Source organism: Hypanus sabinus, chromosome 6, assembly GCF_030144855.1.
Source record: "Hypanus sabinus isolate sHypSab1 chromosome 6, sHypSab1.hap1, whole genome shotgun sequence".
In the NCBI taxonomy this organism is placed as follows: Eukaryota; Metazoa; Chordata; class Chondrichthyes; order Myliobatiformes; family Dasyatidae; genus Hypanus; species Hypanus sabinus.
Genome location: NC_082711.1, coordinates 181,817,369 through 181,833,277, shown reverse-complemented (window position 1 = coordinate 181,833,277; position 15,909 = coordinate 181,817,369). Strand labels below are relative to the sequence as shown.

General features: G+C 43.3%; 1 protein-coding gene across 6 annotated transcripts in view; it reads left to right on the top strand.

Moving 5' to 3' along the window:
- The window catches only part of zswim7 (zinc finger, SWIM-type containing 7), a 51,046-nt gene that overhangs the window by 19,737 nt on the left and 15,400 nt on the right, over nt 1-15,909 (top strand). For 4 of the 6 annotated variants that reach the window (XM_059973789.1, XM_059973788.1, XM_059973792.1 and 1 more), the window contains 2 exons: nt 2,021-2,123; nt 14,555-14,576. In XM_059973789.1, coding sequence (XP_059829772.1) covers nt 2,021-2,123; nt 14,555-14,576 — 125 coding nt within the window. The remainder of the gene's footprint in view (nt 1-2,020; nt 2,124-14,554; nt 14,577-15,909) is intronic. The other 2 variants (XM_059973790.1, XM_059973793.1) reach the window with 1 other exon arrangement.

Genomic DNA, 15,909 nt, shown 5'->3' with positions numbered 1-15,909 from the left:
TGTGTGTGTTGTTGTTTGAATTTCCAGCATCTGCAGATTTCCTCATGTTGGCCTCATATTTCATCTTTTCCCTTGTTGCTTTTTGTTGGATTTTAAAAGCTTCCCAATCATCCCACTCACCTCTGCTGCCTTATTTGCCCTTTCCTTGGCTTTTATGCAGTCCTTAACTTCTGCCATTTGAGAACAACTACTTCTGTGGGACACATCCATCCTGTGCCTTGTGAACTATTCTTGGAAACTTCAGCCACCTCTTCTCTGCCGTCATCCTCACTAGTATCCTCCTCCAATCCACCTGGACAAGCTCATCTCTCCTGCCTCTGTAATTCCGTTTATTTCATTGTGATATAGATATATGTGAGATATGCTTCTGTCTCTTTAATTGCAGTATGAATTCAATCATATGATCACTGCCTCCTAAGGGTTTCTTTACATGAAGCTCCCTAATAAGATCTGGGTTATTAAATAACACCCAGTCTAAGATGGCCTTCCCCTGAGAAGGCTTAAGCACAGACTGCTCTAACAAACCATCTCATAGGCATTCAACAAATTCCCTCTCTTGCAATCTGACACCAACCTGATTTTCCCAATCCCCTCGCATATTGAAGTCCTCCATTACAAATATGTCATTATTGCATGCCCTTTCCAACTCCCTTTGCAAATCTTACTATTTGGAGGCCTATGTATGATTCCATAATGGTTTTTTCACCCTTGCAATTTCTTAACTACCAGAGATTCAACAATCTCTGATCCTATGTCAATCCTTTCTAAAGATGAAATTTCATCTCTTACCAACAGAGCCACACTACCTTTGCCTACCTGCCCATCCTTTTGATAGAAAGTATATCCTTTGATATTAAGCTCCCGACTATGACGTTCTTTCAGCCAAGACTCAGCGATGCCCACATCATACTGACCAATCTCTAATTGTGCCATGAGTTTGTTCACCTTCTTCCGAATGTTACATGCATTTAAATACAGCACTTTCAGTCCTGCATTCTTCGCTGTTTTAAATTATGCCTCTGTTGTACAATTTAACTCTTTAATCTGTCTGCATTTGTACCCAGTCATTTGCTTGTCCTTGCATCCATGCTACACTCATCATCTTACGTGTAAACCTGCTGGCTCATTCTCACCTCTGTCATACTGGTTCCCATTCCCCTACAAATTTAATTTAAACCACTCCGGACAGCTCCAGCAAACCTGCCCATAAGAATGTTGGTCTCCCTCAGATTCAAGTACAACCCGTCACTTTTGTACAGGTACCACCTGCCCCAGAAGAGCTCCCAATTATCCAGAAATCTGAATCTTTGCTCCTGCTTAGATTCCTCAGCCACACATTTATTTGCCACCTCATTCTATTCCTATCCTCACTGTCGCGTAGCACAGGCAGCAATCTCGAGATCACTACTTCAGGTCCTGTTTCTCAGCTTCCTTCCTAACTCCCTGGATTCACTTTCAGGGCCTCCTCCCTTTTTCTATCTACATCGTTGGTACCAATTTGTACCACGAATTCTGGCTGCTCATCCTCCAACAGACAACTGTTGGATCTGCTATGATATAAAATTGTGGAGCAAGCCAGTGTTGGATCAGCTGAGATGATATGAAATGGTGGAGTAGGCCAATGTTGGATCTGCTGAGATAATATGAAATGATGAACCAGGCCCAAGGTTTGTGTTGCCTCCTCTTACTTCAGACACTGTTAGTTAGTGCTGTCCACCTCACTTCTTATTTCTTATCTACCTTTTCTGTTTGGTTTGTTTCTGGAATATTTACTACTTGAGCCATACATCATCTCATGAATAGTCATACAATACCTATAACTCACCAACCTCAATACCCACACCTCTTTGAATTTCCTCATCTTCCATAGGCTGTTCCCCTCTTCTGTACTGATTCATCGAACACTCACTCCTTTGTGCATCTTAATCCTCTTCCTCTCTGTTGCTGCCTACCCTGTTGGTTTAGATCAACCCTCCCAATCACCTTTACTGTTGCTGACTGTGTTTTCCGATTTCCTTAGCAGAGCCACGGCATGAAGATGGCTCCTTCATTGGGCCTCCTTCCTCTGGTGATGGCAGAGCTACTGAATAAAGTCCAGGAAGTTTACCAGCAGTCTTTGCAATGTGAGTGATTGGATGGAACAGGCACAAAGCTGATCATGGCCCTGGCTGAGCAGTCAGTTCCCTGTTCCCACAGGACCACTATCACTGTCTGGAGTTGATTTCTCGCTGAGAGGAGAGCTGTAACGGGACCACTGAAAATTCTAGCTTCCAGTGGATTTGAGCCACATAAGTGCAAACATTGCATATAATGACATTGTGAATGTGATTGAGCTGTAGAAATGTACAGTACAAAATAGGCCCTTCAGCCCAGCTCTTATTTGCTGACCAAGTGTCCATCCAAACAAGTCCTATTCAACTGTGTTTGGTCCATATTTCTCTAAACCAGGGGTTCCCAAACTACTTAGTATTGACTACTTAGAGTATAGAACATAGAATAGTACAGCACATTACAGGCTCTTCGGCCCACAATGTTGTGCCGACCCTCAAACCCTGCCTCCCATATAACCCCCCACCTTAAATTCCTCCATATACCTGTCCAGTAGTCTCTTAAACTTCACTAGTGTGTCTGCCTCCACCACTGACTCAGGCAGTGCATTCCACGCACCAACCATTCTCTGAGTGAAAAACCTTCCTCTAATATCCCCCTTGAACTTCCCTCCCCTTACCTTAAAGCCATGTCCTCTTGTACTGAGCAGTGGTGCTCTGGGGAAGAGGTGCTGGCTGTCCACTCTGTCTATTCCTCTTAATATCTTGTCTCCTCTCATCCTCCTCCTCTCCAAAGAGTAAAGCCCTGGATCCCATGCCTTCTGACTTTCTGAATAAGCCTACAGTGTGGAACCTTGTCAAATGCCTTACTAAAATCCATGTAGATCACATCCACTACACTACCCTCATCTATATGCCTGGTCACCTCCTCAAAGAACTCTATCAGGCTTGTTAGGCACAATCTGCCCTTCACAAAGCCATGCTGACTGTCCCTGATCAGACCATGACTCTCTAAATGGCCATAGATCCTATCTCTAAGAATCTTTTCCACAGCTTTCCCACCACAGACTCACTGGTCTATAATTACCTGGATTATCCCTACTACCTTTTTTGAACAAGGGGACAACATTTGCCTCCCTTCAGTCCTCCGGTACCATTCCCGTAGACAATGAAGACATAAAAATCCTAGCCAGAGGTTCAGCAATCTCTTCCCTTGCCTCGTGGAGCAGCCTGGGGAATATTCCGTCAGGTCCCGGGGACTTATCCATCCTAATGTATTTTAACAACTCTTAACACCTCCTCTCCCTTAATATCAACATGCTCCAGAACATCAATCTCACTCATATTGTCCTCACCGTCATCAAGTTCCCTCTCAGTGGTGAATACCAAAGAGAAGTATTGTTGAGGACGTCGCTCACTTCCACAGCCTCCAGTCGCATCTTCCCACTTTTATCTCTAATTGGTCCTACCTTCACTCCTGTCATCCTTTTGTTCTTCACATAATTGAAGAATGCCTTGGGGTTTACCTTTACCCTACTCACCAGGGCCTTCTCATGCCCCCTTCTTGCTCTTCTCAGCCCCTTCTTAAGCTCCTTTCTTGCTACCCTATATTCCTCAATAGAGCCATCTGATCCTTGCTTCCTAAACCTCATGTGTGATGCCTTCTTCCACCTGACTAGATTTCCCACTTCACTTGTCACCCATGGTTCCTTCACCCTACCATTCTTTATCTTCCTCACCGGGACAAATTTATCCCTAACATCCTGCAAGAGATCCTTAAACATTGACCCCATGTCCATAGTACATTTCCCTGCAAAAACATCATTCCGATTCACACCCGCAAGTTCTAGCCTTATAGCCTCATAATTTGCCCTTCCCCAATTAAAAATTTTCCTGTCCTCTCTGATTCTATCCTTTTCCATGATAATGCTAAAGATCAGGGAGCAGTGATCACTGTCCCCCAGATGCTCACCCACTGACAGATCTGTGACCTGACCCAGTTCGTTACCTAATACTAGATCTAGTATGGCATTCCCCCTAGTCGGCCTGTCAACATACTGTGACAGGAATCCATCCTGGACACACTTAACAAACTCTGCCCCATCTAAACCCTTGGAACTAATCAAGTGTCAATCAATATTAGGGAAGTTAAAGTCACCCATGATAACAACCCTGTTATTTTTGCACCTTTCCAAAATCTGCCTCCCAATCTGCTCCTCGGTATCTCTGCTGCTACCAGGAGACCTATAGAATACCCCCAGTAGAGTAACTGCTCCCTTCCTGTTCCTGACTTCCACCAATACTTACTCAAAAGTATTTCCTGATACATTACCCACGCTTCTGCAGCTGTAATAGTATCCCTGACCAGTAATGCCACCCCTCCTCCCCTTTTTCCCCCTCTCTATTCCTTTTAAAGCACTGAAATCCAGGAATATTGAGAATCCATTCTTGCCCTGGTGCCAGCCAAGTCTCCGTAATGGCCACGACATCATAATTCCATGTATGTATCCAAGCTCTCAGTTCATCACCTTTGTTCCTGATGCTTCTTGCATTGAAGTACACACACTTTAGCCCTTCTACCTTACTACCTTTATACCCTATATTCTGCTGCTCTTTCCTCAAAGTCTCTCTATATGTTAGATCTAGCTTTACTCCATGAACTTCTTTCACTGCTCTATCACTCCGGGTCCCATCCCCCTTGCAAATTAGTTTAAACCCTCCCGAACCATGCTAGCAAATCTACCAGCAAGGGTATTGCTCCCTCTCGAGTTCAGGTGCAACCCATCCAATCTATACAGGTCCCACCTTCCCCAGAAGAGATCCCAATGGTCCAAAAATCTAAAACCCTGCTCCCTGCACCAACTCCTCGGCCACACATTCAACTGCCATCTCCTCCAATTCTTACCATCACTATCACGTAGTACTGGCAGCAATCCTGAGAACGCCACCCTTGAGGTCCTGTTCTTCAGCCTTCTGCCTAGTTCCCGAAACTCACACTTCAGGACCTCATCCCTCGTCCTGCCTATGTCGTTGGTCCCAACATGTATCACGACTTCTGGTTGCTTTCCCTCTCGTACCAGAATGTCATGCATCTGGTCAGAGACATCCCCGGACCCTGGCACCTGGGAGGCAACAAACCATGCGGGTTTCCTTCTCATGTCCACAAAATCTCCTGTCTGCTCCCCTGACTATAGAGTCTTCAATGATGACAGCTCTCCTCTTCTCCGTCCCATTCTTCTGCACCACAGGGTCAGACTCAGTGCCAGAGGCCCTGCCACCGTGGCTCACACCTGTATTGTGTTCAATTCTGGTCACCTCATTATAGGAAGGATGTGGAAGCTATGAAGAGGGTGCAGAGGAGATTTGCCAGGATGTTGCCTGGTTTGGAGAACAAGTCATATGAAGCAAGGTTAGCAGAGCTGGGACTTTTCTCTTTAGAGTGTAGAAAAATGAGAGGGGACTTGACGGAGGTCTACAAGATTATGAGAGGCATAGATAGGGTGGATAGTCAGTACCTGTTTCCCAGGGCACGAATAGCAAACACTAGAGGGCATATGTACAAAATTAAGGGAGGGAAGTTTAGGGGTGACATCGGGGGTAGGTTTTTTACCCAGAGGGTTGTGAGTGCCTGGAATGATTTGCCAGGGATGGTGGTGGAGGCTAAAACAGGGGTATTTAAGAGCCTCTTGGACAGGCACATAGATGAAAGAAAAATGGAGAGTTATGGGGTAGTGTGGGTTTAGTACCTTTTTTAAGGATTATATGGGTCGGCACAACATGGAGGGCTGAAGGGCCTGTACTGTGCTGTTGTGTTCTATGGTTCTACTTTTGTCTCATCTGTCCACAGAACATTGTCCCAAAAGTGTTGTAGAGCATCCACGTGGTCTTTTGCAAACTTGAGATGTGCAGCAATGTTTTTTTTTGGAGAGCAGTGATTTCCTCCATGGTGTCCTTCCATGAACATCATTCTTGTTCAGTGTTTTTCTTATAGAGCATACATGAACAGAGACTTTAGCAAGTTCTCTAGATTTCTGCAGGCCTTTTGCTGTTGCCCTTGGGTTCTTCTTCATCTCCTTCAATGTTGCATATTGTGCTCTTGGTGTGATCTTTGTCAGACCCTTACAATAACGGAGGAGTCCGTGGACCCCAGGTTTGGAACCCCTGCTCTAAACGCTGAGTGACCAGAACTGAGTGCAGTGTTGTCAGTGGTCTCACATACAATTCTTGCATGGAACAGTACAGGCCCTTCAACCCACAATGTTGTGCTGGCTCTTTAACATACTCCAAGATGAATCTAATCCTGCCCTCACACGTACCCTTCTGTCATTTTTCTGTCTTTCGTGTGGCTACCTAAGAATCTGTTAAATGTCTCTAATGTATCTGCCTCTATTTCCATCTCTGGCAGCACATTCCACGTACCCAACCACACTCTGTATTTTAAAAAAAGCATTTGCCAGGTGACATCCCAACTCCTGCACTCAATGCCCTCAATAAAGTAGGCCAGAGTTCCAAGCACCACCACCTCCACCTGTCTACCTATGTTGCCACTTTGGAGGAACATGTACAGCGGTGCTGGAAAGTTTGTGAATGTTGTATACTTTTCTCTCTTTCTGCATTCTTGGTTGGTGCGGCTGTAACGAAACCCAATTTCCCACAGGATCAATAAAGTATGTCTGTCTGTCATAAGTATGACCTAAAATGTGATCAGATCTTCACATAAGTCCTAAAACTAGATAAATAAAACCCAATTAAATAAATAACACTAAAAACATTATACTTACTTATTGAGAGAAATTATGCAATATTACATGTACTTGTTGGAAAAAGTATGTGAACTTTTGTTTTCATTAACTGGTTTGACCCTGTTGTACAGCAATTACTTCAACCAAATGTATCCAGTAATTGTAGATCAAATCTGCACATCAGCTTGGAGAAATTTTACGCCATTCCTCCTTATAAATCTACTTGAACTCTGGGATGTTGGTTGACTTCCTTACTCAAACTGCTTGTTTCAGGTTTTTCCACAACATTTCTATAGGATTAAAGTCAGGACTTTGACTCAGCCATCCCAAAACACATATTTTTTTCTTTTTAAACCATTCTGTTGTTGATTTACTCTTGTCTTTCAGATCATTGTCTTGTTGCATTATCCAACTTCTATTAAGCTTCAGGTGATGGACGACTATGCTGACATCTTCCTGTAAAATGTCTTGATACAATTTTGAATACATTGTTCCCTCAACGATTGCGAGCTGTCCAGGTCCTGAGGCAGCAAGGCAGTCCAAACCATGATGCTCTTTCCACCATGCTTCTCAGTTGAGATGACATTTTGGTGTTGGTGTACAGTGCCTTTTTTTTCTCCAACCATAGCAATGTGTATATCTGCCAAAAAGTTCAACTTCTGTCTCATCTGTCCACAGAACATTGTCCCAGAAGCATTGTAGAACATCCACGTGGTTTTTTGCAAACTTGAAATGTGCAGCAATGTTTTTTGGAGAGCAGTAATTTCCTCCATGGTGTCCTTCCATGAACACCATTCTTGTTCAGTAATTTTCTTACAGTGGACACATGAACAGAGACTTTAGCAAGTTCTAGAGATTTCTGCAGTCCTTTTGTTGGTGCCCTTGGGTTCTTCTTCACCTGCTTCAGCATGTGCTCTCGGTGTGATCTTTGTAGAATGCCCACTGTTACGGAGAGTAACAACAGTACTGAGTTTCTTCCATTTGTAGACAGTTTCTCTTATTGTGGACTGATGAACAGTCAGGTTTTTAAAAATGCTTTTGTAGCCTTTTCCAACTTCCTGCATTTCTACAATTCTTCTTTTGAGGTCCTCTGAAAGTTGTTTTGATAACAGCATGGTGCACATAAACAGATCTTACTTGAGAAGAATAGGCTTTGTCAGTAATCTGACTTTGTGGTTTTTTTTAAATAGGGTAGAGAATCTCTACAACCCACACTTCCAATCTCATCTCATTGATTGGAACACCCAACTCCAAACTGTTTTTGTAAAAGGCAATACTCCAGAGGTTCACATACTTTTTCCAACAAATATATGTAATATTGGATCATTTTTCTCAATTAACAAATGAACAAGTATAATGCTTTTGTGTTATTTAATTGGGTTCTCTTTATCTAGGACGTGTGAAGATCTGATCACATCTTAAGTCATATTTATGCAGAAATAGAGCAAAGTATACAGGGTTCACAAACTTCCAAGCACCACTGTACTCCTACACTTACCTGATGTGCCGGGTCCAAGAAAATGTGCAATAATTTCTGAAAATATTGCCAGACTGGATAATTTTAACCATAAGGAAAAGTTGAATAAGTTGGAGTTATTCAATTAGATACACGGGGGTTGTTCCCTTAACAAAGAGATTAAAGACTAGGAAGTGTAGTTACAAAGCAATTGGAAAAGGATAAAGGAGAGCAAAGAATACACAGAAGGTAGTAGAAGCTTGTAGCTTGCTATCTAAACTGATATTTTGCAGAGATTTTTCTGGCGAAGGGCATTACAAACATCCCAAGAAATTAGTTTAAGTTCAGAGGGAGGAAATTGTGCCTCTTGAGAGAGGTTACTTCAAACTTGGAAAATCTAAGAGAATGAAAAGCAGAGATTGTTATGAGCTGATGTTCTATATTCAAAATCATTGGAGGAAGTGGCTGCAAAGATATTAGAACCTATCATGTTCCAGAAGGCCTCCAGCTGATTTAAAGTAAAATCTTGAATGCGGTATTTCTATTTAAGAACAAAGAGAGGCTCAAATTGGAAAAACTATTGACCAGTTAGTGTAAAGTTGTTCTTAAGATGATGCTGGAAATCATAATTAAGAACTTAAATACAAATTTATAAAAACGATGTATTTAAATCATGTACATGAAGAACAAGGCGATGACTTGTGTGAGGGTAGGACCAATCGGGGATAAAAGAGGAAACGTGGCTGGAGTTGCAGGAGGGAGGGGACATCCTTAATGAGTACTTTGTCTCAGTATTGACTGTGAGAGGAATGTTGATGAATGTGAGGTCAGTGTAGAATGGGCTGTCATGGCACAACATGTCAGTGTTAATAAAGAGGATGTGCTGGAATTTTTGAAAAACATTAGGAAAGCTAAGTCCCCGGGGTTGGATAGGATATACCCCAGAATACTATGGGGAGGAAGGGAAGAGATTGTTTCACCTTTTGGCAATGATCTTTGCTACCTCACCAGCCACAAGATTAATACCAGAAGATGGGAGGAGGGCAAACGTTATTCATTTATTCAGGAAAGGTGATTGGGATCATCTTGAGATTATAGACTAGTGAGTCTTGTCAGTGATGGGCAAACTATTGAATACAGGATTTACAAGCATTTAGCGAAGCACAGTCTGATTAGGAATAATGGTCTTGGTGTTGTGAGGGGCTGGTCATGCTCATGAGCCTGCCTGAACTTTTTGAGGATATGACAAAACAAATTGAAAGTACAGTGATGGATGTGGTGTACATGAATTTTCACAAGGTGGTCAGCAAGGTTCCCCTTGGAAGGCTCATTCAGAAACTCAAATCTGTGTGGATTCAGAAGGCAGAGAGCGGTAGTTGATGGAGATATTCTGCCTTGAATTCAGTGACCAGTGGTGTTCTGCGGGGATCTGTTCTGAGGCCCCTACTCTTTGTGTTTTTCATAAATTACTTAGATGAATTTTAATGGGGAATTTAAGGTCAAAGGAACAGTCTGAGGCAGAGTGGTAAAGCTTTGGCAAGGTAAGTGGACTTCGTTTCTTTTCTCTTGTATTTTTTTGGAAGAATAGAGAGCTTGTCTGTAGGGTTAGTACTTTGCTCTGGGTGTCAGATGTGGGAATCCAAGGAGTTAGTCATTCCGAGACTCCAGAGTTAGATAAGTGGGTGACTGTCAGGGAAAGGATGGGAAGAGCTCAGATAGTAGAGAGCACCCCTGTGGCCATCGTTATCTCATTTTGGATCCTGTTGAGGGGGGGGTGACCTGACAGAGGATGGACACGACGATCAGCTCTCTGGCACTGAACCTGGTTCTATGGTGCAGAAGAGAAGAAAATGAGAGTCATAGGGGATTCTATAGTGAGGGGAACAGACAGGTTCTGTCAACCTGATAGAGTTACCCGCATGGTGTGTTGCCTCCCAGGAGCCAGGGTACGGGATGTCTCAAATCGGGTGCAGAGTATTCTGAAGGGAGAGGGTGAACAGCCAGAAGTCTTGGTACACATTGATACCAATGACATAGGTAGAAAAAGGGAGGAGGTCCTGAAGAGAGAATTCGTGGAGTTGGGTAGGGAGATGAAAAGCTGGACCGTCAGCGCAGTAATCTCAGGATTGCTGCCTGTGCCACGTGCTAATGAGCACAAGAATAGCATGATCAGGCATATTAATGCGTGGCTGAGAGACTAGTGTAGGGGGCAGGGCTTTGGTTCCTGGATCATTGAGGCCTCTTCTGGGGGAGGTACTGAGAAGGTGCTCAGAAAGCTTAATAGTCTGATGGTGGATAAATCTGGACCTGATGGAATGCACCCTAGAGTTCAAAGGAAGTACTGTAGCTGGAGAGATTGCGGAGACATTAATAATGATCTTTCAAGAATCAATAGATTCTGGCATTGTACTAGGTGACTGGAAAATTGCAAATGTTGCTCCACTATTTAAGAAGGGTGGAAGGCAGCAGAAAGGAAACTATAGGCCTGTTAGCCTGACATCAGTGGTTGAGAAATTGTTGGAATGGATTGTTAGGGATGAGATTATGGAGTACCTAGAGGCAAATGAAATGATAGGCCAAAGCCAGCATGGTTTCCTGAAAGGAAAATCCTGCCTGACTAACCTACTGCAATTTTTTTGAGGAAATTATAAGCAGCGTAGACAAAGGAGATGCAGCAGACGTGGTGTACTTGGATTTTCAGAAGGCCTTTGACAAGGTGCTGCACATGAGGCTGCTTTTAGCAAGGTAAGAGCCCATGGAATTACAGGGGAGTTACTAGCATGGGTGGAACATTGATTGATCGGCAGAAAACAGAGAGTGGGAATAAAGGGATCCTATTCTGGCTGGCTGCCGGTTACCAGTGGAGTTCCACAGGTGTCGGTGTTGGGACTGATGCTTTTTACGATGTATGTCAATGATTTGGACTATGGGATTAATGGATTCATAGTTAAATTTGTTGATGATACAAAGATAGGTGGAGGAGCGGGTAGTGTTGAGGAAACAGAGCCTGCAGAGAGACTTAATTGGTTTAGGGGAATGGGCAAAGAAAAGGCAAATGAAATAGAATGTTGGAAAGTGTATGGTCATGCACTTTGGTGGAAGAAATAAACGGACAGACTTATTTAGATGGGGAGAGAATTCAAACTGCAGAGATGCAAAGGGACTTGGGAGATCTTGTGCAGGATACACTAAAGGTTAACCTCCAGGTTGAGTCAGTAGTGAACAAGGCAATTGCAATGTTGGCATTCATTTCTAGAGGAATAGGATATAACACCAGGGTTGTGATGTTGAGGCTCTATAAGGTACTCGTGAGGCCACACTTAAGAGTATTGTATGCAGTTTTGGGCTCCTTATTTTAGAAAGGATATACTGACATTGGAGAGGGTTCAGAGAAGATTCTCAGGAACGATTCCAGGAATTAAAGGGTTACCGTATGAGGAACATCTGGCAGCTCTTGGGCTGTATTCCCTTGAGTTCAGGAGAATGGGGGGGGGGTGGTTCTCATAGAAACCGAATATTAAAAGGCCTAAACAGATTAGATATGGCAAAGTAATTTCCCATGGTAAGGGAGTCCAGGACAAGAGGGCACGGCTTCAGGATTGAAGGGCGTCCATTTAGAACAGAGATGTGGAGAAATTACTTTAGTCAGAAGGTGGTAAATCTGTGGAATTTGTTGCCACAAGCGGCTGTGGAGGCCAAGTCATTGGGCTCATTCAAGGTAGAGATAGATAGGTTCTTGATTAGCCAGGGCCTCAAATGGTATGGGGAGAAGGGATGAATGGAAGAATTGGATCAGCCCATAATTGAATGGCAGAGCAGACTCGATGGTCTGAATGGTCTATTTCTGCTCCTATATCTTATGGTCTAAGTGTTTAACTTGGAATGTCAAAGACTTGGAACTTAAAGTGTTGGAATAAATGGGTCTTTTAAAGGCTGTAAGGTTGGTTTTCCTAAGATATCAATTGCCAATACCAGAATAAAGTTCTAACCTATTCAACCTTTCCCTATAAATCAGGTCCTCAATTGCCGGCAACATGCTTGTAAATTTTCTCTGTACTCTTTCATTCTTATATCTTTCCTGTAGGTAGGTGATCAGAACTGCACACAATATTCCAAATTAGGCCTCAGCAACATCTTGTACAACTCCAATATAACAGCCTTGTATTTCTTCTATTCAATTTTATTTCTGAAGGCCACTGTGCCAGAAGCTCTCTTTACAACTCTTATCTGCCTGTAATGCCACTTTCAAAAACATGATCCATCGATGCTGTCAGACCTGCTGAATATAAGCAGTATTCTGATTTTAAACCACAAGACGTAGAAGAATTAAGGCTATTTGGCCCATGAGGCTGCTAACCAAGTTAAGAGCCCATGTTATTACAGGAAAGCTAATGGCACGGTTAGAGTATTGGCTAATAGGTACAAGGCAGCGAGTGGTGTACTGCAGTGGTTGGTGTTGGGACTGCTCTTTTTATGCTGTGTAACAACGACGATGGAACAGATGACTTTGTTACCAAATTTGCAGATGATATGAAGATTGGTGGAGGGGCAGGTAGAGTTGAGAAAACCGGTGGGCTGCAGAAAGACTTAGACAGATGAGGAGACTGGGCAAGAAAGTGGTAAATGCAAAACAGTGTTGAAAAATGCATGGTCATGCACTTTGGTAGTAGAAATAAATGTGCAGACTATTTTCTAAATGGGGAGAAAATCTAAAAACCTGAGATGCAAGGGGACTTGGGAGTCCTCATGTAGAACTTGTAGGTAGAGTCAGTGGTGAGGAAAGCAAATGTAGTGTTAGCATTCATTTCAAGAGGTCTAGAATTCAAGAGCAGTGATGTGATGCTGAAGTTTTATAAGGCACTGGTGAGTGCTCACCTTGTGTATTGTGAACAGTTTTGGGCTCCTCATCTAAGAAAAGATGTGCTGGCATTGGAGAGGATGCAGAGGTTGTTCACAAGGAGAATTCTGGGAATGAAAGAGTTTTCATATTAGGAATGTTTGTTTACTCTGGGTCTGTACTCACTGGAATTTAGAAGGGCGAGGAAGGGATCACATTGAAGCCTTTGGAATGTTGAAAGGCCTAGACAGAGTAGATGTGGAAAAGATATTTCCCAAAGTGGGAGAGTCTAGAACAAGAGGGCACAGCCTCTGGGTAGAGGGGCATCCATTTAAAACAGAGATGTGGAGACATGTCATTAGCCAGAGACTGGTGAATTTATGGAATTTGCTACCACAAGAGCTGTTGAGGTCAGGTCATTGGGTGTATTTCAGGCAGAGCTTGATTGGATACGGCATCAAAGGTTACAGGGAGAAGACTGGGAAGTGGGGTTGAGGAGAAGAAAAAGGGATCAACCATGATTGAATAGTGGAGCAGATTCTCTGGGCCAAATAGCCTAATTCTGCTCCTATGTCTTATGGTTTATCTAGTCTGCTTCACCAGTAATGTGTGCAGTTTTGAAATGAAATGAAATTACATTGATACTCCCCACAGGACCATAAACCTTTAAAGACTGCTTTGGTCACTGATTTGCTGAAGTAATTTGGTAACTTGTGATGAGATTGTAAACTCCACACCTAAAACAAAAGGGTTTTTGGTGTTACTGTATCCCAGCTGGCTTGTAGCACTGCCTTGTGTGTTACCAGAGCTGCAGAAACACTTCAGGACAATGTCCAGGCAAGCATGCTGTTTTTATATTGCAATATTTATTTCTGCTGTTTCCAACAATGTGTACTGATGTGCCACTCCCCTCCAGTGGGAAAGCATTTACTCAGCCTTGTGTGCTTGTTCTCTGTGACAAGTTCTGAGTGATTTGTCTCAATGTTCATTGATGACTCAGGCCACCTGTATGCACATTCAGCTGTAACATAATCTGCCTTTTAGCATTACCCAGCCACCTCCAACCTTCACCTTTGGTGCTGTCTGTATGGTGTTCATAAGTCCTGTGACTGCAAGGATTTCCCCATGGTGTGTGATGTGCTCCTCTAAGCAGCCCAAATACATGCAGGGTGGTAGAGCTGAAAATTGTCCCTAATGTGTAGGTGAGGGGTAGAACCTCAAACAAAAGTATTGAGATGGTATTAATATGAATATCTAGATAGCGGCTGAAACAGATTCCTTGGGTTGAAAGGCTTGTTTTCATGCTGTATCTCCCAGTCACACTGAGATAGGCCAACAGCATAGTTTATTTTTAAATAGGTTGCGTGGATAGATTGAAGTATCTGAGTGGTGTGCTTAGCTGCATTTGTGTTGAGACTACGTATGTTTTTTCAAATGTCATTGATATGTTTCCTTGCCTTGTGTTTTTCAGTGACAGATGAACTGCTTTTGATGTGAGTATGTCTATCACTTTATGCTCCCTAAACTCTGAAGTTCCCTCGCCAGATTCTCAAATGGTTTTGGATCACATTACTGTAATGTAATAGTTTATTATACAGAATGTCCCTTTTTACAGCATGTTTGCCTTAGGAACTGGGGACATAGCATATAAACATCGTGGTATTTTACAACTGCACAAAACACTGTTTGGACCACACTTGGAGTATTGTGTACATTTCTTGTTTCCACACTACAGAAAGGATGTGGTTGTGCTGGCGTGAGTACAGGGAGGTTCACTAGGATGTTACTGCAGTTGCAGGAGTTTAGTTATTGGGGATGACTGTTTGGACAGGGATAATTTCCCTGCAGTGAAGTAAGCTGAGGGATGACTGGGTGGAGGTTACAGAATTAAGAGAGGCATAGACCCAGAATCTTTTTGCCCTTGTAGAAGGTAGAAAAGCAGGAGGTCATGGTTTTAAAGGGAGGTGAGGGAAATGGAGTTTTGAAGGAAATCTGGGGGAAAGCTAACATTTAGACCATAGTGCCAGAGAAGGTGATGGAATCCGATATTACACTACATTTAAGAGACATTTAAATTGGTACTAAATAAGCACGGCAGTCTAGGACATGGACCTAATGGGGGCAAATTCAACAGGTGTTACAGAGAAAAGGGTCAGTATGGACATGATGGGCCAAATGACTAGGTCGCACCTGCATGCTAGGCACGGGGATAATACACAGTTCACACCTCTACACTACGCAAGGAACAATACACAGATCACAACTGCACACTCCACAGGGGATAATACACGGTTCAAACCTGCACACACCACACAGGACAATACACAGTTCATAACTACACACTTGGCACAGGACAATACACAATTCACACCTGCACACTCGGCACTGGACAATACACAGTTCACACCTGCACACACCACACGGGACAATACACAGTTCACACCTGCACATACCACACTGTACAATACACAGTTCACACCTGCACACTTGGCACCGGACAATACACAGTTCACGCCTGCACACAGCACACGGGACAATACACAATTCACACCTGCACACTCGGCACGGGACAATACACAGTTCACACCTGCACATAGCACACTGGACAATACACAGTTCACACCTGTACCCCTGTGGCCATTCCCATCAACAATAAGTATGCCATTTTGGATACTGTTGGTGGGGACGACCTACCAGGGACAAGTTGCAGTGGTTGCATCTCTGGCACCGAGACTGGACCCTCAGCTCAGAAGGGAAGGAGGGAAAAGTGGAGAGCAGTAGTGATAGGGGATTCGATAGTTAGGGGGACAGATAGGAGGTTCTGTG